Source organism: Galeopterus variegatus, unplaced genomic scaffold (assembly GCF_000696425.1).
Source record: "Galeopterus variegatus unplaced genomic scaffold, G_variegatus-3.0.2 Scaffold1635, whole genome shotgun sequence".
In the NCBI taxonomy this organism is placed as follows: Eukaryota; Metazoa; Chordata; class Mammalia; order Dermoptera; family Cynocephalidae; genus Galeopterus; species Galeopterus variegatus.
The window spans coordinates 258,291-282,773 of NW_007727746.1; the positions used below are offsets into that span (position 1 = coordinate 258,291).

Below are 24,483 nucleotides of genomic sequence, written 5' to 3' on the forward strand. Positions count from 1 at the left end.
AATACATGGAAGAATTTAGAACTCTTTTCTAAGGATGCTATATTAATGGGCAGCTGCAAATACTACACACTAAATGGATTTGGCCAATGGAGTAATAAGTCTCAGTAAAAGCCGTCTGTGCTGTAATTACTAAAGAGAACAAAACAGAAATACTGAGCATGTTCATATTGAGGTAGAAACATACTAGCAAATGGAAGAGAACACCTGATTGGCATCACTGTTGAACAAAAAAGAAATTAAAATAACTAAATCAACAAAATGTATACCAAAAAGTTCTGATGTAAATCTACGCATGTTATCTCTACAGCTATAGCCCATTTTGCCCCCGTATATTTATGGCATTTGTTTTGTGTCTCTGTGTGTTTGTATAGTCTCTATTAAACAACACATTTACTATACAATGTAAAAATCAGTACATAATATTTATCAAGTACTCTGTGTTGGAAAGTTCTACCAAATCCATTTTTTAGCCATCTTAATGGTTCACACTTCCTATGTATTCGACACAATACTAATTATATAATTAGTGTCTCTTAATGGAGATTTTTAGATATTTTGGTTTGTAGTTAGATAAAGATGGAAATAAAAGCTAGCCATAACATGAACTGCTTTATTGTTTCTTACTGTGGTGTCGTGGTCCAATTGATGAGTAAATGGGTCAAAACAGCATAAATCCAGGCACTTTCCTACAGCTGTAACACACAAACAGACTAAATCTAGCTATGAGTTTCTGACTGCTGAGAAATGCTTCAACTTATTCAATCATTTTAGCTATTGGGTTCTCCCCAAACTGGGCATGAGATCAATAAAATTATTAAAGGAGTGATTTATTACTTTACAATCTAAATAATAGACTGATAGAACTTAGATTTGGAATCTATTTAAATGTATAAAAACCATGTTGTTAGTACATAGGATGCATACCAGTACTCTTAAAAAGTATCCAAAATAACCCTCAATTCAATATGCTGGTATTAAAGGTGAAATACCTAACAGTAACAGACAAGAACAAAGCAGAGAGTACAGCAACATAAAGCATTAAAACAACAATGCAAGTTTCACATTGCAGAGGTGGTTTGGGGAAAAGCAAAAAAACCCAAAAAACAATTAATCGGGTAATGAAAGGGAGTATGTTTGGATTATGCTCATAACAATCTAAATCTAGATTTATTACTAACATACGGTTCAAAATCCAAGAATGCGTTGGTATCCTATCAGGTTCTAGATGATTATTTATGTTTCTTTCCTCTCTATTGCTAATGTTCAGCGAAATGTCTACTTTAACTGTACGCATGAGCATAAAATTCTTATTCCTTCAAATTGATTACATTATTATTTCTTGTGTACCAATATTTACTGATCAATTCCCTCCATCTATATTTGATTTTATATTGTAGCTTGCTACTTGTTTACATTCATGAGAATTATATTAATACTATGGGCTCTAGTAATTCTATGCACATAAAAGGGAAATTTACCTTGCAGTAAAAGAACCGATTTTGATGGTTGGTTGGTTGGTCGGTTTGCTTGCTAGCTTGTTTGCTAGGCATAAATATTAAAGGTTCCTATATATACTTCTAAAAATCTTATACATACATACATTTATTTATTAATTTGGCAAAGTAGTGTAACATACTCCTTAAGTATAATAATTTTAAGGGTCTATAGTACCTGTGTTAAGTAAGATACAGACTGAACCATTTACTCTATGCCTAATTTTCTTAATCTACAAAATGGGCATATTAAATAATTCCTATCTCATAGGTTGTTGGAAGGACTAAATAAGATGATATATGCAAAGCACATAGAGCACATGCTTGAAACATGATAAGCATCTAATAATACATATATGCCTCTTTCATCCTCCCTACTCTTTTGGGTTAAAAACATATTACTACATACTCAAAACTTACTACTTGTTCCTGAATGCCAATAATGGAAATTATCTAAATAAAATAATTAATTTTCTTTTCCAAAACCACTTTACAGTCACAGTCAACACATGTTTGTTTAAACAAATGCTCATTGTAAATGCTACTATAAAATCCAAATGTGTCTGATATACCAACTCATCTTACCTGTTGACTAGTATACGTATAAACATATGTATGTAAAAGAATGACACTTTGAAAACAATGGCATGATGAACCAAGAGATATTAACTGTAAGTGGAATTTCTTATTTCTATGCTAGCATAAAGCAATCAATGCATGTGGTTTATCATTATCATCATCATAAACAAGCTCTTTCACACAGGCCAGTCAGACAAGGCCTCTCAGTGGTGACAATTAAGTAGATATGTGAGTAATGTGAGAGACATAACCATGTGAACATTTGGGGCAAAAGCATTCCAGGTAGGAGAAAAACCAAGAACAGAGTCCCTGAGACAGGAGTGTACTTGGAAGGTCAAGGAAAAAGCAAAAGGGGTAGACCCGGCCAGCAGGGAAGAGAGCAGTAGGAGAGGAGGCACCGGGAGCTCAGTCAAAGACTGTGATCTCCGTCCAAGAGTGGAGAAAAGCCACGAGAGGCTTTGCACTGGAAAGTGACATGTTCTGATTGGCTTTTAAAATGATCGTTTAGGCTAATCTTCTTCCCCCAAGATTCTATCCTATTCTTTTCCCCATCTGTAGTCTCCAGACATTACCTAATCAGTATCTCCATCTGGATGCATATTGGGATATCAAACTTAACATGAACCTGGTCTTACCACTGGTCTGTCACTTTCCTCCCCAGTGTATCTCACTGCATAAACTGTATCACCATTTACCCAGTTGCTTTCACCAATAACCCAGGACCCATTCTAACTTCTCTTATTTTTACACCTGACATCCAATTCATCCACAATCATACCACAAAAATATATTCCAAAACTGACCACTTCTTACCACGCATGGCTAACCATCAATTGTGTCTCATCTTGCCAAATTACAACAGCCTTAGAACTGGTCTCCTGAATTCCAGCTTGCTTCCCCAACCCCATTCTTCACTTCAGCTGGCTGCCACAGTCACCATTTAAATGCATACATCAGATCACATCACCCTCCAGTGACAGCCATCAAAAAAAAATTAAAAAATGCAAACTTCTTCTTTAACCATGGCCTACAAATCTCTACATCTTTTGATTTCTATGTACCTCTCCAAACTATTTCATTCCACCCTCCTCATCACTCACAATATTCTACATATGGCAGCCATCTTTCTGTCACACCAACATTCTAAATTCCTTCCTGACTCAAGGCCTTTGTACTGCTCTTCCCTCTGTCTGAAATGCTATTCCCCTACATTTTCAATAGTTCCCTCCTTCTCTGCAGTACCTATATACCCAGGGTGAACACTGGTGTAGAACCATGCTCCTTGGTTGAGGGGAACCTGAGCTTCTACTTAATGGTGCTTCTCCAGTCACTCCCTCACAGTATTAAAATCGTATTAATATAAGAGCTATAAAGAAAATAAACTATCTTAATTATTTATTTGCACGTGTGTTCATTGAATATATCTGCCCATCTCACCTCCCCAACTCTAAAATGTGAACTGTTTTAGGACAGGGACCTTGTTTGTCTTATTCTTTGCTGCATTTCCCAGCACTATAACAGTGCCTAGTACATATTTATTGCCTGCCTGACTGTATAAGAATATACATTGGAATTCAGTTCAGTTATATAAAGGTTAAATTTGATTTATACGCTAATGAAAGAATCTTGCCCCACTTATAAATCTGTTCCTGTAAGAAAATGCATTTTATGGCCCAAACAATTAATTTTCAAATGACATTTTAAAATATAACTGATCTATATGTGCAAGCGTGTACGCATAATATTTAGAAAATGTATCAAAGAACATACACACCTTCACTGCAGGCTAGTGTCTTGTGGTCAAAATGAGCCAAAAAGCCATTAGCACTTCTGAAACAAAAATGTTAGTGGGTGCTTTCCAAGATCAGCCAAGTGGATAAATACATTTTGGGTTGTTTCACAGGTATGAAAATTTAGTCCACAAAGTACAGTTTCGATGTCATCTGGTCCAGCACACCAAGCAGAATTCTATACCCACCAATTATGGGCGTGTCATTAATCTTTTCATTAATGATTTGGATGATGCAATTAAATTATGAAAATTAAAGTCATCTATGTAGTTCTGCTAATGGCATTAAGATGAGTAGGTCCACTAGCATCTTAGAGAACAAACCTGGGATTCAAAATGCCATGTTATGTTCACATGACTTTAAGTTTATGAGGAAAAATATTTTGGTAAAGATATTTCCTCAGAGAATCATAAAAGGGATAAATTCTCCTCCATAAAATATGATCCTGGATTCCATAAGGCTTTGCATGGAGCACAATGTTTTCCCACTAAAAAACTTTTCCACCACCAATGGACCAACTAAAGTTATATTGATCCTTTATATCTCACTTGCCTTGTATACATTTGCAATGGTAGAAATCTAAGGTACAGTTCTATACTATACTATACTTCAATTTTACCTAATAGTTTGAAAACATAGGAATTTGATCTAAGATGCTTACTAGCCACCAAATAAAGTCATCCTGAAAGGGAATTCTTTCTAAATTATCAGAAATAAGAATAAATAATAAAGAAAAGATTTTTTTATTACTAATTCAAAGAGTCTCTCTTGCTACCAAATCCCTTTTGTAAAAAGCACCTAACAGTTTTTTTCTAAAAGGTTTTAGTTTATATTTCACCTTGCAAAATTAGACCAACCACACTCTTAAAGAATCATATCCTCAGGGAATAGACCTATCTCGTTTATTGGTTCCTCTGATCTTCCAAAAGCCTCATGAACTCCTTTTTATCTAAAATCTATACTTAAATGCTTTCAAATAAGGAAGGGCTTTTGTTTTTAACTTCTATCAGGAATTCAAGGCAGTCATCTCTAATAAGTCTCGTAACAATGCAAAAAAAAAAAAAAAATTCCTCCCTGTTTTGACATAACCCACTTATAAAGCTCAGGCACTTATTAACTAATTTTTATTGTCAACTAAATATATTTTTAAAATATAACACAGACAGAAATGTAAAGGATAGATTAAAATGTTAGATAAAACTGTAGGAAGCTATGCAGTACTTCAGTAGAAAGGTAATGAGAATCTGAACTAAGGCAGTAACAATAAGAAAGGGAAGAAAAAGATAGAAGAAGCAGAGATTCTTACAACAGGATCTGGTGATTCACTAAATGTGATATGTGAGACAGAAAGTGGTCAGTATGCATCCAAGTTTTTTAATTAAGTAAATTGTGTTGATGAATTATTCTCCAGATAGATAATAGAGGCAGGGGAGGAAGATTGAGGTGGAAAAAATCATAAATTTTAGATATACTTGGCCTTAGGCTTCTGTAGAATATCTAATAGGAAACACTTAAGCAGTTGAAAACTTGGAGTTTCTGAGATATACAGAGGGATACATACTTGGGAGCCATCAGAATAAGACCTGCAAATGGTTGAGCCCTCCCAAGGAGAGCTTATGCAGGAGATGAGATGAAAATTAGAAAATAAAGTTATGAGAAATAACAATATTAAGGGATAGGAGGAGGAAGCGAAGCTTTAAAAGGATAGATAATCAGTAAACAGAGAAGTAGGAGAAGAAACAGGGAAAAGTTTCCATGAACGTCAGGGGAGGTGAATATTTCAAAAATGAAGTGGTCAATCCTATAAAAAGAATCAGGAGGTCAAATAAGGTAGAGAATGAAGAGAGGCCACCAAAGCTTGATCTAACCCATGTCAGAGGAGTTTAAACAGAAGTGAAATCAGAAAACAGTCAGCCGAAGACTGAATGAAACGTGATGAAGTTAAATTAGAAGCTCAGGCTGCTGTTTGAAGCAGTATGACGACGAGGAGAGAAGAAAAGAGGCATCATGAGGGTAAAGCAGTGCTAAGACAAGGTGTTAGGATAAGGGAGACACGAAACTTTCCTTGTAACAAACAAAAGCTTTGCTACAAAAGAGAAATATATGAAAATATATATACGCTCATGGCTTCTGAGAGGCATATCTCTTATATAATAATATTTAGTCCTTATTGATCTGATTACTGAAGGAATGCATAGTCAGTCACGTTTGAGGTATCCTCCTATCGCATGCACTATTCTCGTCCCTAAACTCAAGGCAACTACATGGGAAGCGACCACTTGTTACCACAATCACACTGACCCTCAAAATATCCTGCCCCATGGAGATGTCCTCAACTGCCCTCTGAAGAGTAGTTTGAACTAAGAAACACAGAAATCAGGTGCAGGGAGAGTGGGTACTCGAAATTCTATGTCCACTCGGGGTTAGGGAAGTCACTTTCCCATGTGTTCAATGATGAACAGAAACTTGGTCTTCAGAGAGAAGCAGAAGCACAGAAAAAAGATGGTAAAAAGAATGTGTAGCCTCAGAGAGAGAAAGAGAGAAATGAAGAAAATAGCTATTGCAGTCTCAACCCACCATCCCTGTTTCCAGCTCCAGTTCCCCTAAGGACAAGCTATTCTTCACATTTATGAGATGCTTCTAATCCCTTTAATAAACCATCCATGTATGCAGATAAGTGAATACATTTCTTTCTTTGCAACTAAACAATTTTGACTAGAAGATCTGGGTCCTTTTCTGATTCTTCTGAGGACATTTGGAAAACTTCCAATACAAAGCTGTGAGAACAAATTTCAAATGACCAGCTGCAATGCCATGAACCTTCTCATGAAGAGGAGGAAGGTGACATGGCGACTGCAGGGACCTTGCTAATGGAGAAGAACGAGCTTAGTAGACCACTTTGTTCAATTTGCAGAAAATCAATCACTTAGACTGTCCTCTGAATACTTCTTCGCATGATTCTTCTCTATGCTTCATAACACAAATAAACGTCGTATTCCCTCTAAATGAAAAGGAAACAGTAAATTTTCATTTTTACCTCAGGCTCCCAGTTTCTGCAAATCTGTCTCCTAGCTCTTGATGTCCCCTCTCTTCTCTAAATTATGGCATTCTCCCTCTCTAAGCTACAGTGGAAATCATATGCCCATCCATTCTAGCTAACAGCCTGCAACAATGGAAAAGTGAAAAATCTTACCCTCTGAGTCTCTGAGTCCAGCTGGCCTCTCAACCCTGGCACAGCTGCCAATTCTACATCTATATACTCAGCTTTCACCTGGAACCTCATTGAGGCCCTTTCAGAATGCTGTTTTCATCGTATCCAGCCCTTCCTACTAGCTGTGACCTAATTCCAAACACACAGAGTAATCAACAAGAGGAGGGACTATCAAGGCTTCACCAGAGTGCCTTCTTTGTCCTTCTAGCTGTGATGCCCCACTGCACCTGAACCTGGAAACTTCCCCCACATAATGTTGTTGCCTGGTGAGGAGAGCTCTTGAGAAAAGAGGAATGGGTAGGAGGGCAGATCAAAATACGAAAAGAGAAAGAGACTGAAAGTGACTTGAACACAGAGACTTTGTCTGTCTTGCTCACATTATCCCTGCAGAAACTAGCAAGGTGCCCGGCATAAGGAAGTATTGTTGAGCACATGAACTATCAGGAAAGCAGAACAAGCCACTCTGCCTACACCCAAATAGTTCCCATTCTCTCAGAAGTGAAGCCTTCCAAAAAACACACAGGCTCATTATTTCATCCTGCTTAGCCTGATCCAACTTCAAACATTATCGAGAACTGTCAGTATTTCTCAAAAAAAAAAAAAGTAAATATATTAAAAAAAAAGAAGATTAATTCATTTCATTTACTAAAGGTAACATTCTTTTAATAAGCTCCGAAAAAAATGTTTTTCTAGGGTTCTCTAAAAATGTTATTTTCTAAAACAATCACATTACATGAAAAGTTAGGAATATATAACTTTAATATTAGTAAATCAGCATAAATATTAATCATAAATCATCATATTATAATATATTATACAATCATCATAAAAACATAAAAATATGAACTTACATGTTTGGACAAGTTGGGGCTCTTTGAATCAACATCATACCTACAAGATTGAAATACAAAACTCAAATTATTTCCATAAAATTTAGCTAGAGAAAAACATCAGCATTTTCTAAAATATATAAATAATGTAAAAATGAATCAAAAATAGTACCAATGGGGAGAAAAACTTAGCAAATTTGAAGTTTCTCATAATCTGTGGCCTGTATACCAATGCTGGAATCCACAATCCCCAGGTCTTTTTATTCCTCCACACCTAAGAAGTCCTGATATTTTTTCACAATCACCAATTCTGCTGTTTGATAACTTCAGAATTTCTTTTTTCTGTAAATCAGTAGTATCTTAGTACTGTTCAACTCACTTCAAAATTCCCTAAAAATTGAAATTCATTCTTCTCTGGTTATCATTAAAAAATAAACAGGTCCTGGTAACAGGCTGTCATTCGTGTACATTTTAATTCTTATTCAACAACTTAAATGCTATTGCTCACTTTGAAAATTGGCTAAAGTAATGACACACTATTTTTTCTCTAATCACAGGATTTCAGGAAACTGTATTTTATGAAAACAGAAACATATTCATATAAGACTACTGTATGTTCTGGTTTAGACAAGTTGGTACTGGAAATAAGTGATTTCTTGGAAAGATTCTGGGATAACATTGTTCTCTATCACTTTAACACCTTGTTTGAAAGAGTTTGTAGTAGACAGTTCACTGCCAGTCAGAATAACCACAATTTGCCAAAGTCTTGAACAGGAAAATATCTGTACTGGCTCCAGTCATTCTCCCAAATCATATTCCTTTCACATTCCTGTGCATAGCTTCTTACCAAAAATTAACTACCTTTGTCTTAATGTTAATTAAAGTCTTCTCTCTTGCATAACAAGAATGTTTTCACAAAGAAACAAAGCATCTCAATCAACAAAAGGAAAGAAACAGTTCATTGAATACGGGGTTTCCAGGCAGAAGGGTACACCCCCCTGAGCAAGGAATGTTTACCACAAACTGGCTTAAAAATTATAACATGCAAATATCTGCCTCAGAGGAATTACAAATTACTCTCTTTCACATCAGGACATTCTGATCACTTTCAAGAGCAATATTCTCAAATATTAAATCAGCAAGTAGCCAACATACAATGAGAGAACTACGGATGTCAATACAAAATAAAAAATTTTATCCAGGAAATTTTCTTATTCAAGATAATTTTTTAAAAGGTAATATTTAAATTAGTAATAATAACTTTGTAACAATATCAAAGGTGAAACATAGCTGTGTTAGCTCCTTCTCAAGAATCAACCCTGGAAAATGTCTTCTAGTTTAGTGAGGATTGGTAGAAATAACATGTATGTTTGGCTCAGTTCAAGGAAGTAAAAAAAAAAAAAGCTTATGGTTTCATCATAAAGAGATTAAGTAACTTCAATATACAATCCTCTTTCACTGTATTTAACAATGCTTTTAAATAACATTATCTCAAAAACACATAATTTACATACATCTGAAGACTTTAGGTAATATGTTGGACTATAAAACATCAGAAATTAGCATGATTATTCTAATAGAATTTTCCTTCTAACTTTTCAAAAATATCAAGACTACTCTGGCCCTCACTGGTCAGACCATAAACACTACATCCTAAGTGGGTACAATGGATATATGTGACTGTGTGTGCCTGTGTTTACGAATGTCCTACTCTTCTAAGGGAGAATTCAGGACAGAACAGGAATCTCTGTAGTTTCCCCCAACAGAGTGCATCCCACTTAGCCTAAGTTTACTAACAGAAATTGTATAAACAACTTCATCCTGCTACTTAAATGTTATTACTAGTGTAATACATTGGCAGTAACTGATTTGGGTGGGCCTTAAGGATTAAATTTTCTGTAAGAGAGTAACAAATGTTGACTGGAATTTTTCCTGTATTTCTGAAAGTGCAACTGAGGCCTGAAGCAGAAAACAAAAGATGCTAAGTATCCCTTCATGCTTAGCTCAGAACTACTGAAGAGTCACTCTCATTAGGGTCAGACGCTTCTCCACAAAGCTTGAGGGGCCAGTCCATGGCCTTGTGATGAGCGCAGTATTCATTAGGTGACAGGCTATTCCCTCCCAGTTAAAGGGCAGGAGGGAGGTTCTTTCCATTCCCCAAAACCAAATGAAGAGTAGCTCCAAAATCTGGGGCAACTACGAGAGGTGGAGGACAGCCTCTGGTTCTCCAGTCAGCTACAGAACTTGCCTGCAGGTCCACCCTGAGGCTGCCAGGGGAAGAGAATGTCACTTGAACATTCTAGGCAGTGCTTTCTGAGAGCTGAGGAGCATGGAACAGCATTCTTTTTAGTCCCTTCTCCACAATGAGGGAGACAAGCAGGGTACTTAAAACGTGTCCCCTGAGGCTGGTACTCACATAAGGTCTAGATTTTTCAGAAGGTAGGAGACTCAGATCTCTGCCTTCCAGCAGCCCCTATACTTTTGCTCTTTCCTTTCCCTTCTCTTGTGGAGTAGCTGGGGCAATATCTCCAACTGAGGGAAAGGGCTGTTGAATCAAATTTAAGAGTAAAGTTTTAAAGTGAAGAGTACCTAACAATGGAATGGATGGTTCTAATTAACAAAAGTGACAGAAAAGTCATGAAATTAGATCTGGACATTGTTAAGGAAGCACTTAACCAATGGGAAAAACTAGAATTGACAAGTTATTGGGACAATTATTGGAGGAAATAAAACAACAGACTTCCCCCCAAAGTCTTGATTATCGCCATCTGATTTATCAAGAAAAAAAGTCGTTTACTAGGTAAGTCAAATCTAGACTTGTGAATCCCTCTTTAGTATTCTAGTCTGAATAGAGAAATAGGAAAGGGAAGGTTTATATCTCACCTCTCCTATAGTCGGGCTCTTATTATGTAGTGACATAGCTACTCACACTTCCTGCTCAAAGACATTTTGGTATAGCTATTCTACCAATAACACAGTTTTCATCAGTAACAACAAAGGAGATTTATGAAGTACCTATATTATGATCAGTTTGACGATTATAATAAAAATAAATAAATGCCAAAGTTTATGATTTTCTCGGTGATATGATGACAGCATGATGACAGAGATATGTCTCTTGAATGAATAAGAACACATCAGATCAAAATGGCAGGAGAATTTTAAGACACATAAACTAATGTGAAAAATATATCTCAGGCATATCACAGTAACAATAATAAAAATTACTATGGCTTAACCAGAACTGATAAGAATTTGGGTCAGTAATACCAGAAATACAGCCCTACTCTCTCTCTCCCTTTCTCATTATGAACTTCCTTCAGCACTAAAAATTAAATTAAAAAGTGTCCGAAAGCCATTTTTCAAAGCTTGCATAATATGCAGAAGCTTAGATCATATACTGTCAAAGCCTCTTTTTCATTTTTTAGAATTTTGTAAAATCAATAGACAGTAACTAAATCCAAAACAATTCTGAAAATCATTTACATATATCATTTACATTCATCTATTTACACCCCAATTTATACTGTGCATTCTTCAGCATGGCTGTTCCCCCAAGGGGCTATGTTACTGCCTATATGTTGTAGTATTTGCAGTAGTTTTCTGGGTGATGGGGGTTGAGACGACAGGTGATTTTTTACTGCCTACTTTATCCTTCATTTTCCAAATTTTCTGTAATGAACATATATTACTTTTGCTAGGAATAACATATTGCTAAGACAAATTTAAAAAAGCAATCATAGGTTTAATATAAATACATAACTAGTGAACTACTGCACTGTTTCCGAACTTATTTAAGTAGATATGCAGGAAAAATCACAATGTTAAAAAAAAGAAGCCTGTTATCACAGGTTAAATGCATTGTGTGAAATATCCTAATACATGAGAAATCAAAAGGAATTAATTAAATTGGTATCAAAGACACTACATGAACTAACAGAATGTACTTGTTGCTTTTCTTGATAATCTTCTGCAGGTAACCCTTTCTAGCCCGAATTGTTTTAATTTTTCAGAGATCATATAAAATTGAGATGTCATTTGAACCAGATTTCTGAAATTAACCAAATACATTCAAAAGGTAAAATGATACTTATTTAATTCAATTTTGCAACATATTTTCACATTTCTAACATTACTCTGTTTCTGTGAGAATTACTATAATTTCTAGGAAGCTGAAGAAGTTAAAATATATCAATTTACTACAATACTTTCTGTGACTTTATATTTTCTTATCATACTGAGATAAATGTTCCTGGGACAGCCACAGTTATGAGTCATTATATTCCACTTCAGCTGTTCTTCTCATGGGCCTCATTTTTATGATTTGGGAAGGGATTTCTAAGAATTAAAAACCAAATATGGACATAATAAATTTTGCTTGATAAATACGATGAACACTTCATACTCTTGAAGGAATGGAGCTGGTACAGATCTCCTTTTCTAAACAGAAGCCCTGCAGGTTATTTTGCTACATACGTTTTAAAAGAAAATGAGAGACTATTAACAGTAAAGAATTATTTTTACACTAGGAGGCAAATTATGACTTTTTCAAATAATATATTCATAGCTTTTGTTATCAACAAAGTATTTATAAATTGTGATAGCATGGAACACTTTATTGTTTTCGGTTTCTTAAAATAAGACATATTTTTAAATATATATGATCTTCATAAACCCCTTTTAATTATTTTGACATAATAAGCAAATAAAAGGTCATATTTTCCCTCGCCTGCCTCTCCCTAATAGATTTCCTTTTAACCAGACCCAGAGACTTCAACAATCACCACAATTCACCCCTGTGGAACAAAAATTTTATAATTAATATTACCTTATAAACGGAATGACTCCAGGTTCTCTGAAGACAGGAAGTTGAATTTGCCAATAATACTTTAATATGCCTGATTCAGCATCAAAGGAACAAGAATATTAAAAATACATAAAATGCTGGCTCTACTGTCCTGGGCCTTGGAAATATATGTCCATCAAGGAATGAAAGAAGCCATAGTCAGGCAGAGATCCATATAATGTGCTAAGAAGCAACTGAAAGAAACTTAAAGGTCTGAGAGATATCAGCCATGGGAGTGGATGAGATCACTCTGGAGGATACACAGGGCTGTAAGAAACCCACTGAGGCATAGGACGGCTTGAAAGAATGTCCGTATATACTGCCCAGCATTTCTTTTTTTTTTTTTTTTTTTTTCCTTTTTGTCTTTTTTTACTGACCAGTAACGGGATCGCAACCCTCGGTGTCGCAACCCTCGGTGTCTCGCCGGGGACCGGCAACGGGATCGCAACCCTCGGTGTTGCGTCCGCACTGCGCTCAGCCAGTGAGTGGGAACCGGTCTCCACATGGGATCCAAACCCTTGGCGGGAGCGCCTCTGCACTCCCAAGTGGCGCACTCTCCAGTGCACCACCGGGCCGGCCCATGCCCAGCATTTCTATGTGGCTAAACTCTTCACTTATTTATTCAAAGCTCAAAGCGAACAGCTGGAAACCTACAAAATGCAGAGCAGTGCTGGGGACTGTGCTTGGAACACACTCTGAACAAAATTAATCTAGTTTCTTGCCAATATAATCTGAGATTCAGTGCAACCATAAGATCCAGCCTTATGTTACTAAAATCGTCTTTAAAAACCAATTTTTAAAAACATAAGTTTTTAGTAGAACTTACAAATCAAAACGAAGATTCTCTCTTTCTTCAAAAAAGTAGTCCAGAATAAATTTTCTTACAAAATCAGGATTTAAAGTATTATCAATTACTTCAGTTCTTCCAAACTGTTGGGGGTGGGAGGACAGGAAAGAGAGACAGAGATAAAGAGAGAGGTTAAAATTAAGCCTTACATAGTTACTCATTACAAGTATAGTATTTATTATTAACAGTCCTCCTTTAAAACACAAGCAATAAATATCCAAATGATTCCATCAAATAAAGCCCTATAGAAAGGTTTTTAGAGATCAAATCATTCCTCTTATTCACTCAGGGAAATCAGAAAATGAGCCCTGTGTTCATTCAAAATCAGCTTCTCAAAATTCAAGCTGAATACTTGCTCTCTTCTTTTCCCTACTTGAAAGGCAAATCCCCTTCTAATCAAAAAAAGTTATTTCTACCTTAAATTTAAATTTACTGTAAATTATTTTTCCAGCCTTGTGTATAAGTAGGCCAGGCAATACATATTCTTACAATTGGAGAGGTCAAATGTTCATAACCCTCTTCCCCAATTTTTATAGAAAAAAGTCCTCCACGTGATACAGTTTATAAGCCATGTTTTGGGGAGGACTTTCTTATAATCTATTACACACTTATGTCACTAAACTCAGTTGTTTTTGTTTTATTTTGTTTTAATTTTATGATACCTGGACAGCTAAAATGGGACCTACAATTTTTGCATGTTTTTAAGCTTTATGCGCTAGATATATATATGTATATATATATACTATGTATACTGGAACTTAGAAAAAATAAGTTTCTCCATTTTAGAGCAAGTGGAAACCAGAAAAAATTCCACTTCTTTTCAATGTGAAAGAAGTCCATTAGACACTACTGCTAAAGATAGAGCACATGTATAAACTTTACATCTCTTTTTTGTCCTTGGCTTCCCTTCCGACTACCATGAATTCTAATGAGGAAATTTTAACCTTAGTTCTGAAAAACATTATGCAATCAAGCAAGCTGTCTTATCAAAGAGACAACTTTTATGAAAATTCAAAGAAATGCTATCTTTTTAATAGGAAAAGAAAAAAAAACTATGCTAAACCATTTAGATGTGAAGGTCAAGAGCTTCCTTAAATTTTGATAGCTGAATTACAATACAAAATATTAATTACAAAAGATTTACTAGTGTTATTGCCAACTAACCATCCCACCCAAAAACTAATTTGCAGATGCTTATGCCATTGGACAATAGTTATACCATATGCAAATATCTTTCAGACAAACCATAATCCAGGTAACTAATTCAACATTGCAAAAATATTAAGCAGTTACTTTGAACAATAATAATGATTACAGCCACCATTTATTGAGTATTTGTTTTGATCCAAGCACTTTTCATACATTACTTTAAATTTTTACTATAACACTCCAAGGTAAATATTATTAGTCCCATGTTACAGAAGAGAACATTGAGGCAGAGGCTCCCAACCTAAGTCACTTTAGCTATGAAATCTGCATTATTTCTAGAATTCTCTTCTATTTAAGTATAGAACATGTTAGGTCCTAGAGAAGATCCAACAATGAGCTTATCCATGGGTTCTAATTTTAAAGAAATGGGAATAAAAGAATGTACCCAAATAACCACAGACTGGCAGTGCTCATATACTTCAAAAGATAGTGCAGAGGTCAAGAAGTTTAAGCATGAACCAGAAGGAGCCTGAGCTCTCCCAGTCTTTCCACCACCAGGAGGTAGGATAGTATCCAGGCCAGAGCAGAGAGCACAGAACTGGCAAATGCACAATGCTCTCAAACATAAACTCAGCCAGTACCCATATTCCCTGGTACCCAAATCCCTCTTGTAGATTTTAACCAAAACCCACACTCAGAGGGAAATTTAGAAGAAAAAGTGAAATTCCCCAGGGTAAGCCCCGTTGAGGTACAAGCCAGCAACTCCTCAAGGTCTATGAGCCATGACAACACCCAAAAGCCTGTTTCTATGGAACACTGGCTTGTCAGCAATAGTGGTTGCTGAGTATATTACACTGTCTCTATTGAAGATTAATTTGTAGACATTAAAATTCTGGTTTTAGCTAATCATCTTTAAATCATGACTATTTCCATGACAATATGTCTCCCAACACATAGTCCTGAAGTTGATTTTGACGATATCACCAGTGACCTTCACATTGTTGAATCTAGTGGTCACTTTTTGGCCCTCAAATCATGGGACCTCTCAGCAGCATTTGACACAGCTGCCCACTCCTTCCTTTCTGAAGCACTCATTTCTGGCTTTTTGACTCTCCACTCCCCTGTGTTTCTCCTTTTCTCAGATTCTCAGACATTCAATCTCTTGTTGTCAGAGTACAGTTCTAGGCCCTCTTCATCTCTCTATAGTCACTCTTCTGTTAGGTTATTTCACCCGTTCCTGCTATGGTATGTACGTGTCCATTTAAAAATTCAGATGTTGCTAATGTGACGGTGTTAGAAGGGGGGGCATTTAAGAGGTGATTAGGCCATGAGGGCTCCTCCCTCATAAATGGGATTAAGTCCCTTATAAAAGAGGCTTCATGTAGCATTTGGCTGTCACTTGCTCTTCCCCTTCCATATTCTGCCACGTGAGGATGCAGCAAGAAAGCCCTCACCAGATGCTGGCACCTTGATCTAGGAATTGTCAGCCTATAACTATGAGAAAATAAATTTTTGTTCTTTGTAAATTACCTGGTCTCAGGTATGCTGTTACAGCAGCATAAAATGGGCTATGAAAGCCTCTTTGGCTTTAAATTCCATCTATATGATGATAATTTTCAAATATATATCATCAGCCCAGACTTACCTATGAGTATAGACTCATTCATACAATTGCCTTCTTGACTTCCACATGTGGTTGTCTTATAGTCCCCTCAAAACCATCGTCCAAACATAAACACTTATTTTACACCACAACCACCACCCCAATCCTGGTGTTTACCAAGACTACCTGTTGTCAGTAAATGACACCACCATCCACTTGATTCTCAGGCCATAAATGGAAGGCATTCATTTCAACTCTTTCTTCTTGACCCACCAAACCATATTCATCACTACCTCATACATTATCAATTCTTACCTAAAGTGTACCACATTGCTGTCTACTTTTCTTCACATCTGCTATCATCAGCCTAATTCAAGCTTTTCATCTTTCTCATGGACTGCACCAAGTGCCTCCTAGTTTACATCTCTGCTTCTACTCTAGTTCTCCCTCTAATTCATCCTCTATATAACATCAAGAGAAATATTTTGAAGAATGTAAGCATGGTCATGTCATTTCAACAGCATATATAGAGAGAACATATACATATACATATATACACATAGATAAAAATAGAAAAAGGTATACCAGAATATAGCAGTTATCTTCTAATTTTTTATTTGTTATGCATTTATGAGTTTTCCTAATTTTTTGCAATGAGTACATTATACTTTTGAAATCAAACGTAAAAATTTAAAGTAGTGTTACTATTTTTAATTCATTCTATTATGAAAAATGAAAACTGGCAATAAAAAGAAATCCACAGATACATTATAACTAGTCAGCTCAGGGGAAATATGTTGGTTCTTTCCAGAGGTTGGAATATATTATCTACCAACCAAGCGATTAATCTTTTTGACTTGAAATAAAATTTAAGTCTCAGCTAATGTCTCATATTACTAAATTAAAAATTTCCAATTTTTTGGAAAATGTGCATTTGCATATCATTGTATGCATATCAGAAGGGTTTGAAATTTTGAGGAAACACAATTATTAATAGTATTTGTTGATGGAATACACCTAGATAAAGCTATATTTGAAAAAATTATTACTCATGTCCTAAAAAGTTTTGTTCTGAATATTAACCATACTAGATTACAAAAAGTACCTACAAACCTGAATACAATAATCTCTGGCAAAATAAACATATACAGATATAAGGATAGTCAAGCACTTTTACATAATGATACAATGATAAGTTTTCATCATCTCATGATTAGAAAACTGTTCTTTTATTCACCAAGTGAAAAGGTTTTCAGTTATGTTTTTAAAAAGTATGTATACTGTTAATTTCATTAGAACACAAAACATTATTCCTTGTAAAACTTTAAGCAAAAAATAAAAAAACAATTTATAATCAAGTCTTTGAAAGCTTTCCTTTGTTTTATGCTTCAGCTAATCAGATAAATAGCTACTTTTCTAATTTAGGAACAAATCTTGCAGAAAATGATAGAACAGAAATACTCCCGATTTCTAAATCAACTAATTGTTAAACTGCTTTAGAGCAGTAGTACTGGAAAGAACATTCAGTAACTTCATTTATTTATGGCACCAGACAGATGAACTTTGTTTTGAGAAAAATATTCAGAAAGTTTTAATATACTGTGAAAGCTCAACACAACCACCCAGTCACATTCACTTGTCAACTGAAGTGAAAGTGATGAAGGAAAAAGGTCATCTGAACTAGTGAACATCTTTAGTTCAATTATTATAATTAAATCTTAGTAGCCATAATACACAGAGGATAGTTTGCAGAGATTAGATAAGAGTAGATTGAATAGGGCAGATAAATTATTAAGACATAATATTAATATAAATTAAATTAAAAAAACACTCAATTTAAGATTACATACAACCTACATAAAGGATACCAAGGACACACACACACACACACACACACACAGAGAACACACACACAATGAGGGTTTATATTCTCACACACTTCTTAGAAGTTCAATACTCGTCTCACCAGAGAGTCCATAGCTTTCTTCCTCTGACAGAAAGAGAAATAGTTCTGTTATATAACTCATTATCCAGGATATTTTTTCAGTAACCAATGATTTGAAGTTTACTTAAATATAAAAAGACAAGTAAAAAATCTGAAAGCTTCACATAGATCTTACATTATTATAGATCGATGAAATGTAGCTATAGACATAGATGTATACACACACACACACACACACACACACACACACACACACACACACACACACACCAAGACAGAGAGACAGAGAGATAAGTAAAGTGACTTCCTTCTAATATTCTGGGTTAAGACAGAATATTTCACATAAGGTACTGTCATTGGATTTTTAGGATCTCCTATTTTTAGGAATATACCTAAATTATTAACCACCAAAAAGGGTACCTTGATCGTGTCTCTGTAATTTTCACACATGAAATATAGAAAGGATTAAACTCCATCAGTTTTTAGAATTAGATTATAATATCTTGAAACTTCAGTTAAAACATTTTTAAATTACACAATTAAAAATAACAACATTTTAACAAACTGCTTTTAACATGTCATTGCTTGATATTAATTCTGATTAGTGACATGTTTTACCAAGTGAAGAAAAACAGTGACTCAATTTATCCAAGCGATCTTTATTGGAAAATGTGGGTTAATTTTGTCACATATAATTTAGATATTCATCTATGTGAGACAAACCATTATTTTAAATAAAATGAGAAGATTATTTTAATCTGCCCAATTATTTTAAATTAGGTTATTTTAATTTAGAAGGTTACCTAAATTTAATTAAAAATAAACTTGAAAAAATGTCATATATTCACACCAATCCTGAAGTCTTTGAATATTTAAAAACAGTTCTGCATACAGATGTTCAACATTAACATTCATTAAAAAGTAGGCAATAATGAATTTCATACACTTAAAAGAAACCTCTGATCAATTATCATAAAAATCCTCCAAAGCAATTATTCGTAGATTTTTTTAGAATTATTAAATGACATTACTGCCTTTTTAAAGATTTTGCAATACACTTTCTACCCTTCCTGAAAGTATTGTATTAAATATAATTATCATTTTCAGCACTGATAATTTTTAACTCTCAGTTTATTTTTGTGAGTCGTATTCATAAAAATTGATTTTTTGTTGAGAATTTTGCAAATAGAAACATTGCAAAGCTAAGTCTGAAAATTATTTTTGTTCAAAAGCGATCAGAACAGACTTCTGCCAATAGCAAATGAGGTTGTTTCAGATCAACTTTTCCTCTGAAAACAACCAGAGAAGTTGCAGAAAAATATTAAAATAATATTTTTTGAAGCACCAAATAAAACTCTATAATTCCACTTTTCAGTTTGTTTAACCCCTTAAAAAAAGGAGAGATTAAAAAAATAAGCCAACAAAAGTTTAGGTTGGGACACCTTCTATGACTGAGAAGTAAGAATGAATCAGAAAAACAATCCTCAGAAGAACTGAAATTCAGCTTAGAATCATCTAAATCTTTAAGAGAATTAAGGCTAACTTTTTCTAGCCTGTCTCTCCACAAGTAAAAGTAAACCCACTTTGAAGAAATACTAAATCATCCCAAACTTTAAATCACCTCTAGGTTTTGCAATACAATATTTAGCAGTTATCTCAGATATAAGGACTTCTGTTTCAAGCTCTAATGGAAGAGTATGTAGCAGACCAACACTCCTGCTGATAGAGAAAAAGTAGATAAAATACAAAAATTATTTTTTTTTATATTATCAAAGAGATATAAAGGCTGCCGAAACTTGAGGGGCCCACTTCTGAAGAGAACAGGAAGAAGTTCATCAGTATAAACCAAACTGTGGTTTGGAACAAACAGTGATGAATAAAGAGAAAGTCCATGTTAAAAAGAAGAGGGAAACACAGCCAGGAAATCTCAGAAACAACCATAGTTTTGAAGGCTAAAGACAGAGCAGAAGTAAGAGATTTGTGATGTTAGACAAGTTATGTGAACACAGATTTCTTTAAATTTCAGGAAAACTAAAGGATCAAAGTCTAATTACTTGCAAAGATATAATTTAAAAAGAAAATGAGATTAGAGAGCCAAGTAATATCCCTAGAGGAAATGAAAGCATACCAAAGATACACGCAGATGGGTGAAGTCAGCAAGATGGCAGAATATGAAGCCCTGGGACCTCCTTTTCCACACAGAGCCGCCAACTGAACAATCATACCTGGACCAATTCCCTTTGTGAGGAATGCAGAAACCAGTTAAAAGGCCCCTGAACTCCAGAAAAATGCAAAACCAGACACATTGAAATGTAGGAAAATTCATGGCATGCACTCACCGTAATCCTTGCCCATACACAGCATGACACAATTGGGAGGAAACTCCCAGCTCACAGCTTCTCTCTGAGGAGGAAAGGAGAATACTGGAGCATACATCCAATGCTGTCTGTTTAGAAGGGATGCCCAAGGGATTGACTTCTGTTTTGTCTGAATCTCAGTGCTAACCAAAAAGGGCTTCAAGTTGGGGACCACTAAGAACAAAAGTAATTTGGACTAACACACATCCATTCACCATACTCCCATCCTCCAGTTCAGCTTGAAACAAGTGACAGAAACCCCCCAAAACCCAACTTTTTCATGGAGAGGAAAAGAATTAAAGTGGATGTCCAGTATTCCAGCTTTTGGGGGGGACTACTCAAAGAAATGCTTTCAGTTTTACATATCTTAGAGTACTGACAAAACCTAACACACACTAGATGCCTGGGAGCCACTGAGGAAAAAAAGAGAGCTGAATGGCTTCCTGCTGCTGTAAATGACCCATAATACAACAGACAGAGGCTGATACAACATGGTAGCCTCTTCCTTAAGTGGGAAAGAATAGAGTGAATCATGCATCCAATGTTGTCACTTTGGGGGGGGAAGGAAAGGGCAGTAGTTTCAGCCTTGACAAACTAGAAGCACTGACAGGACCCAGCATACTCTAGAAGCCTTGGGCCCACTGACAACAAAAGGGGCTGGATGGATTGTGGCAGCTCCAAAGAAGCTTCAGTATTTGCCTTGCAAATAGACATCAGAGGAAGCAAGATATTATAAGTGCCTGAAGAAGAAACAAACAAAAAAATATGGCAAATCCCTTTAATTTAAACACTCAAGTCCAGAGAAGATACATCCAGAGAAAGATTTTGAGAAGACCCAAGGGTCTCTAGCTGAACTGATAGGTAAACATCTCTCCCTGTATGAAGCCAGTTTGAAAAGACTGGGAGTGGTGGCTGTTTTTTCAAATGTGCAGATCTCAATACAAAGTAACAAGGCACATTAAGAAACAGGAAAACATGGCTCAATTAAACAAACAAAATAAATGTCCAGAAATCTACCCAAAAGAGGTAGAGAGATATGAATACCAAAAAAAAAAAAAATTGAAAATGCCCATCATAAAGACTGCCAATGAGCTAAAAACAAAACAAAACAACAGCAACAAAAAACAACAAGATATGATACATGAAGAAAGGAGAATATCAAAAAAGAGATAAAATATATAAATACCTAGATCAAGCAGAAGAAAGAAATGGTAAACCAGAACAAAGCGACTTTAAACCATCCAGCCAAATAAGCAAAAAGCAAAAAGAATGAAAAGAGTGAAGAAAGCCCAAGAGATCTATAAGTCATCATCAAAAGAATGAACAGATGCACTATAGGAGTCCCAGAGGAGCACAGACAGACGAGAGGGCTTAAAGCTCATATGAAAAAAGTAATTGCTAGAAAACTCCCAAATCTGAGGAAAGAAAGAAAAATCAAGATCAAGAAACTCAACAGCTCTAACTAGGATAAATCCAAAGAAGTCAACATTAAGATACACTATAATTAAATTTTCAAAAGTCAAAGACAAACATATAATATTAAAAGCAGAAAGAGAAAAGAGAATTGTCACATGCAAGAGAGTCCCCATAAGACTATAAATAATATTTCAGCAGAAACCTCTCATGCCAGAAGTGAGTAGAATGATACATTCAAAACACTGATAGAAAAAAAAAACTGTCACCCAAAAATACTATGCACAGCAAAACTAACCATCGAAAATGAGATGTAAAGACTTACCCAGACAAACAAAAGCTGAAGAGATTCATCACTACTAGACTTGCCTTGAAAGAAATGCTAAAGGAATTCTTCAAGAGAAAACAAAAAAGATGCTAAATAGCAACCCAATATCATAAGAAACTATAAAATCGTTGGTTAAGGTAAATACATACACAGAAAACTTTTATTTAAATACTGGTGGGTAAATCAATTTTAATTCTAATACAAAAGTCAAAATATAAAATTATCAATAATTATAACTAAAAATAATGAATGCACAATAAAATGAATAAAAATTGTGACATCAACAACATAACAAGTGGGAGCAGGTGTGATAAAAGTGTGGAGTTTTTGTATGTGAATGAACTTGTTATCAGCTTAAAATAGACTAAGTTAATTTATTTTATTCCCATTATAACTGCAAAGAAAATAGCTATATAAGTTCCACAGAAGAAAGGAGGAAATAATAAAAAACAGCAATACCAAAAATCAGGAAAGTGACATCAGCCAGATGGCAAAATATGTACTTACCCCCTCAGCTCCCCACAACAACAAAAATTTTGTACCCACCCATGAACAAAAGTCTCTTTGTGGAAGTCTTGAGATTCAGGTAGAAGACTGTAAAACACCAGGGGAGTCTAGAGAGTGCAGACCTGCACCCTGGTGGTAGCCCCACTAATCATAGCCCTGTCTTCAGATCCAGAAACAATTCCGTTCCCCAAAGGGTTTGACCACAGCCTGTTTGGCTTTGAGCCTGCTACCAAAATCATCCACCAAGAGGTCCTGGGGAAATTAAGAGCACTAGTGCCTTAGCAGACAGGTCAAAAGCCGAAGACAAAAAGAGAATCTTGAAAGCAGCAAGAAGGAACCTCATTACATATAAAAGATCTCTCGTAAGGCTATCAGGGAGCTTCTCAACAAAACCTTTGCAAGCCAGGAGGGAATGGGATGACACAGTCAAAATTAAAATATCCAACCAAGAATACTATACCTAAAATAAAAAAATATCCAACCAAGAATATTATACCTGGCAAAGCTGTCCCTCAGAAATGAAAAACAGATAAAGACATTCTAAGACAAACAAAAGCTGAGAGAGTTCATCAACACAAGGCCAACAGTCCAAGAAATGCTAGAGGGAGTTCTTCAAGTTGAAATAAAAGGATGATAAGTAACAATATAAAAACGTATGAAAATATAAAACTCACTGGTAAAGGTAAATATTCAGTCATTCGAAATACTCTAATACTGTAAAGGTGGTATGTAAATTAATCTTAACTCTAGCGTTAGAGTTAAAAGACAAATGTATTAAAAACAATTGTAGTTATAAACAATTGCTTAACAGATACACGATGTAAATAGATGTAAAGTATGACATCAATAAAGTAAAATGTGGGGGGGAGAAGGGTAAGAATAGAATCTCTGTATACAATTGAAGTTAAGGTACTATCAGCTAAAATTAGAATATTATAACTATAATATGTTTTATGTAAGCCTCATGGTAACCACAAAGAAAAAACATCCTGTAGATAAAAAAGAAATAAAGAGAAAGGAATCAAAGCATACCACTAGAAAAATACAACAAATCACAAAGAAAAAGTAAGATTAAAAGAAAGAAACAAGAGAACTACCAAACAGAATTAACAAAATGCCAGTAGTAAGTCCTTACCTATCAATAATTACTTAAAATGTAAGTATATAAGATTATCTAATCAGATGGCATAGAGTAGCTGAATGGATAAAAATCAAAATCCAATAATATGCTGTCCACGAGAGACTCACTTTGCCTTAAGGACACACAGACACTGAGAATGAAGTGATGGAAAAGATATTCCAGGTAAATGGTAACCGAAAGAGAGCTGAGGGGACTGTACTTATATCAGACAAAATAGAAGTCAAAAATTTTACTTTAAGCAAAAAAGAGACAAAGAAGGTAATTACATAATATTAAAGAAGTCAATTCATTGTGAGGATATAGCAATCTTAAAAATATATACACCAGGAGCCGGCCCGGTGGCGCACTGGATAAGTGCGCCGCTTGGGAAGCGCGGCGGCGCTCCCGCCCAAGGGTTCGGATCCCACATACAGACCGGTTCCCGCTCACTGGCTGAGCGAGGCG

At 35.2% G+C, this 24,483-nt stretch overlaps 1 protein-coding gene across 1 annotated transcript in view; it reads right to left on the reverse strand.

Moving 5' to 3' along the window:
* The window catches only part of CPNE8 (copine VIII), a 214,551-nt gene that overhangs the window by 144,751 nt on the left and 45,317 nt on the right, over positions 1–24,483 (reverse strand). The window contains exons 4-5 of the mRNA XM_008578132.1: positions 13,576–13,679; positions 7,925–7,964 (exon numbers count right to left, since the gene is read on the reverse strand). Of these exons, the coding sequence (XP_008576354.1) occupies positions 7,925–7,964; positions 13,576–13,679 (144 nt within the window). The remainder of the gene's footprint in view (positions 1–7,924; positions 7,965–13,575; positions 13,680–24,483) is intronic.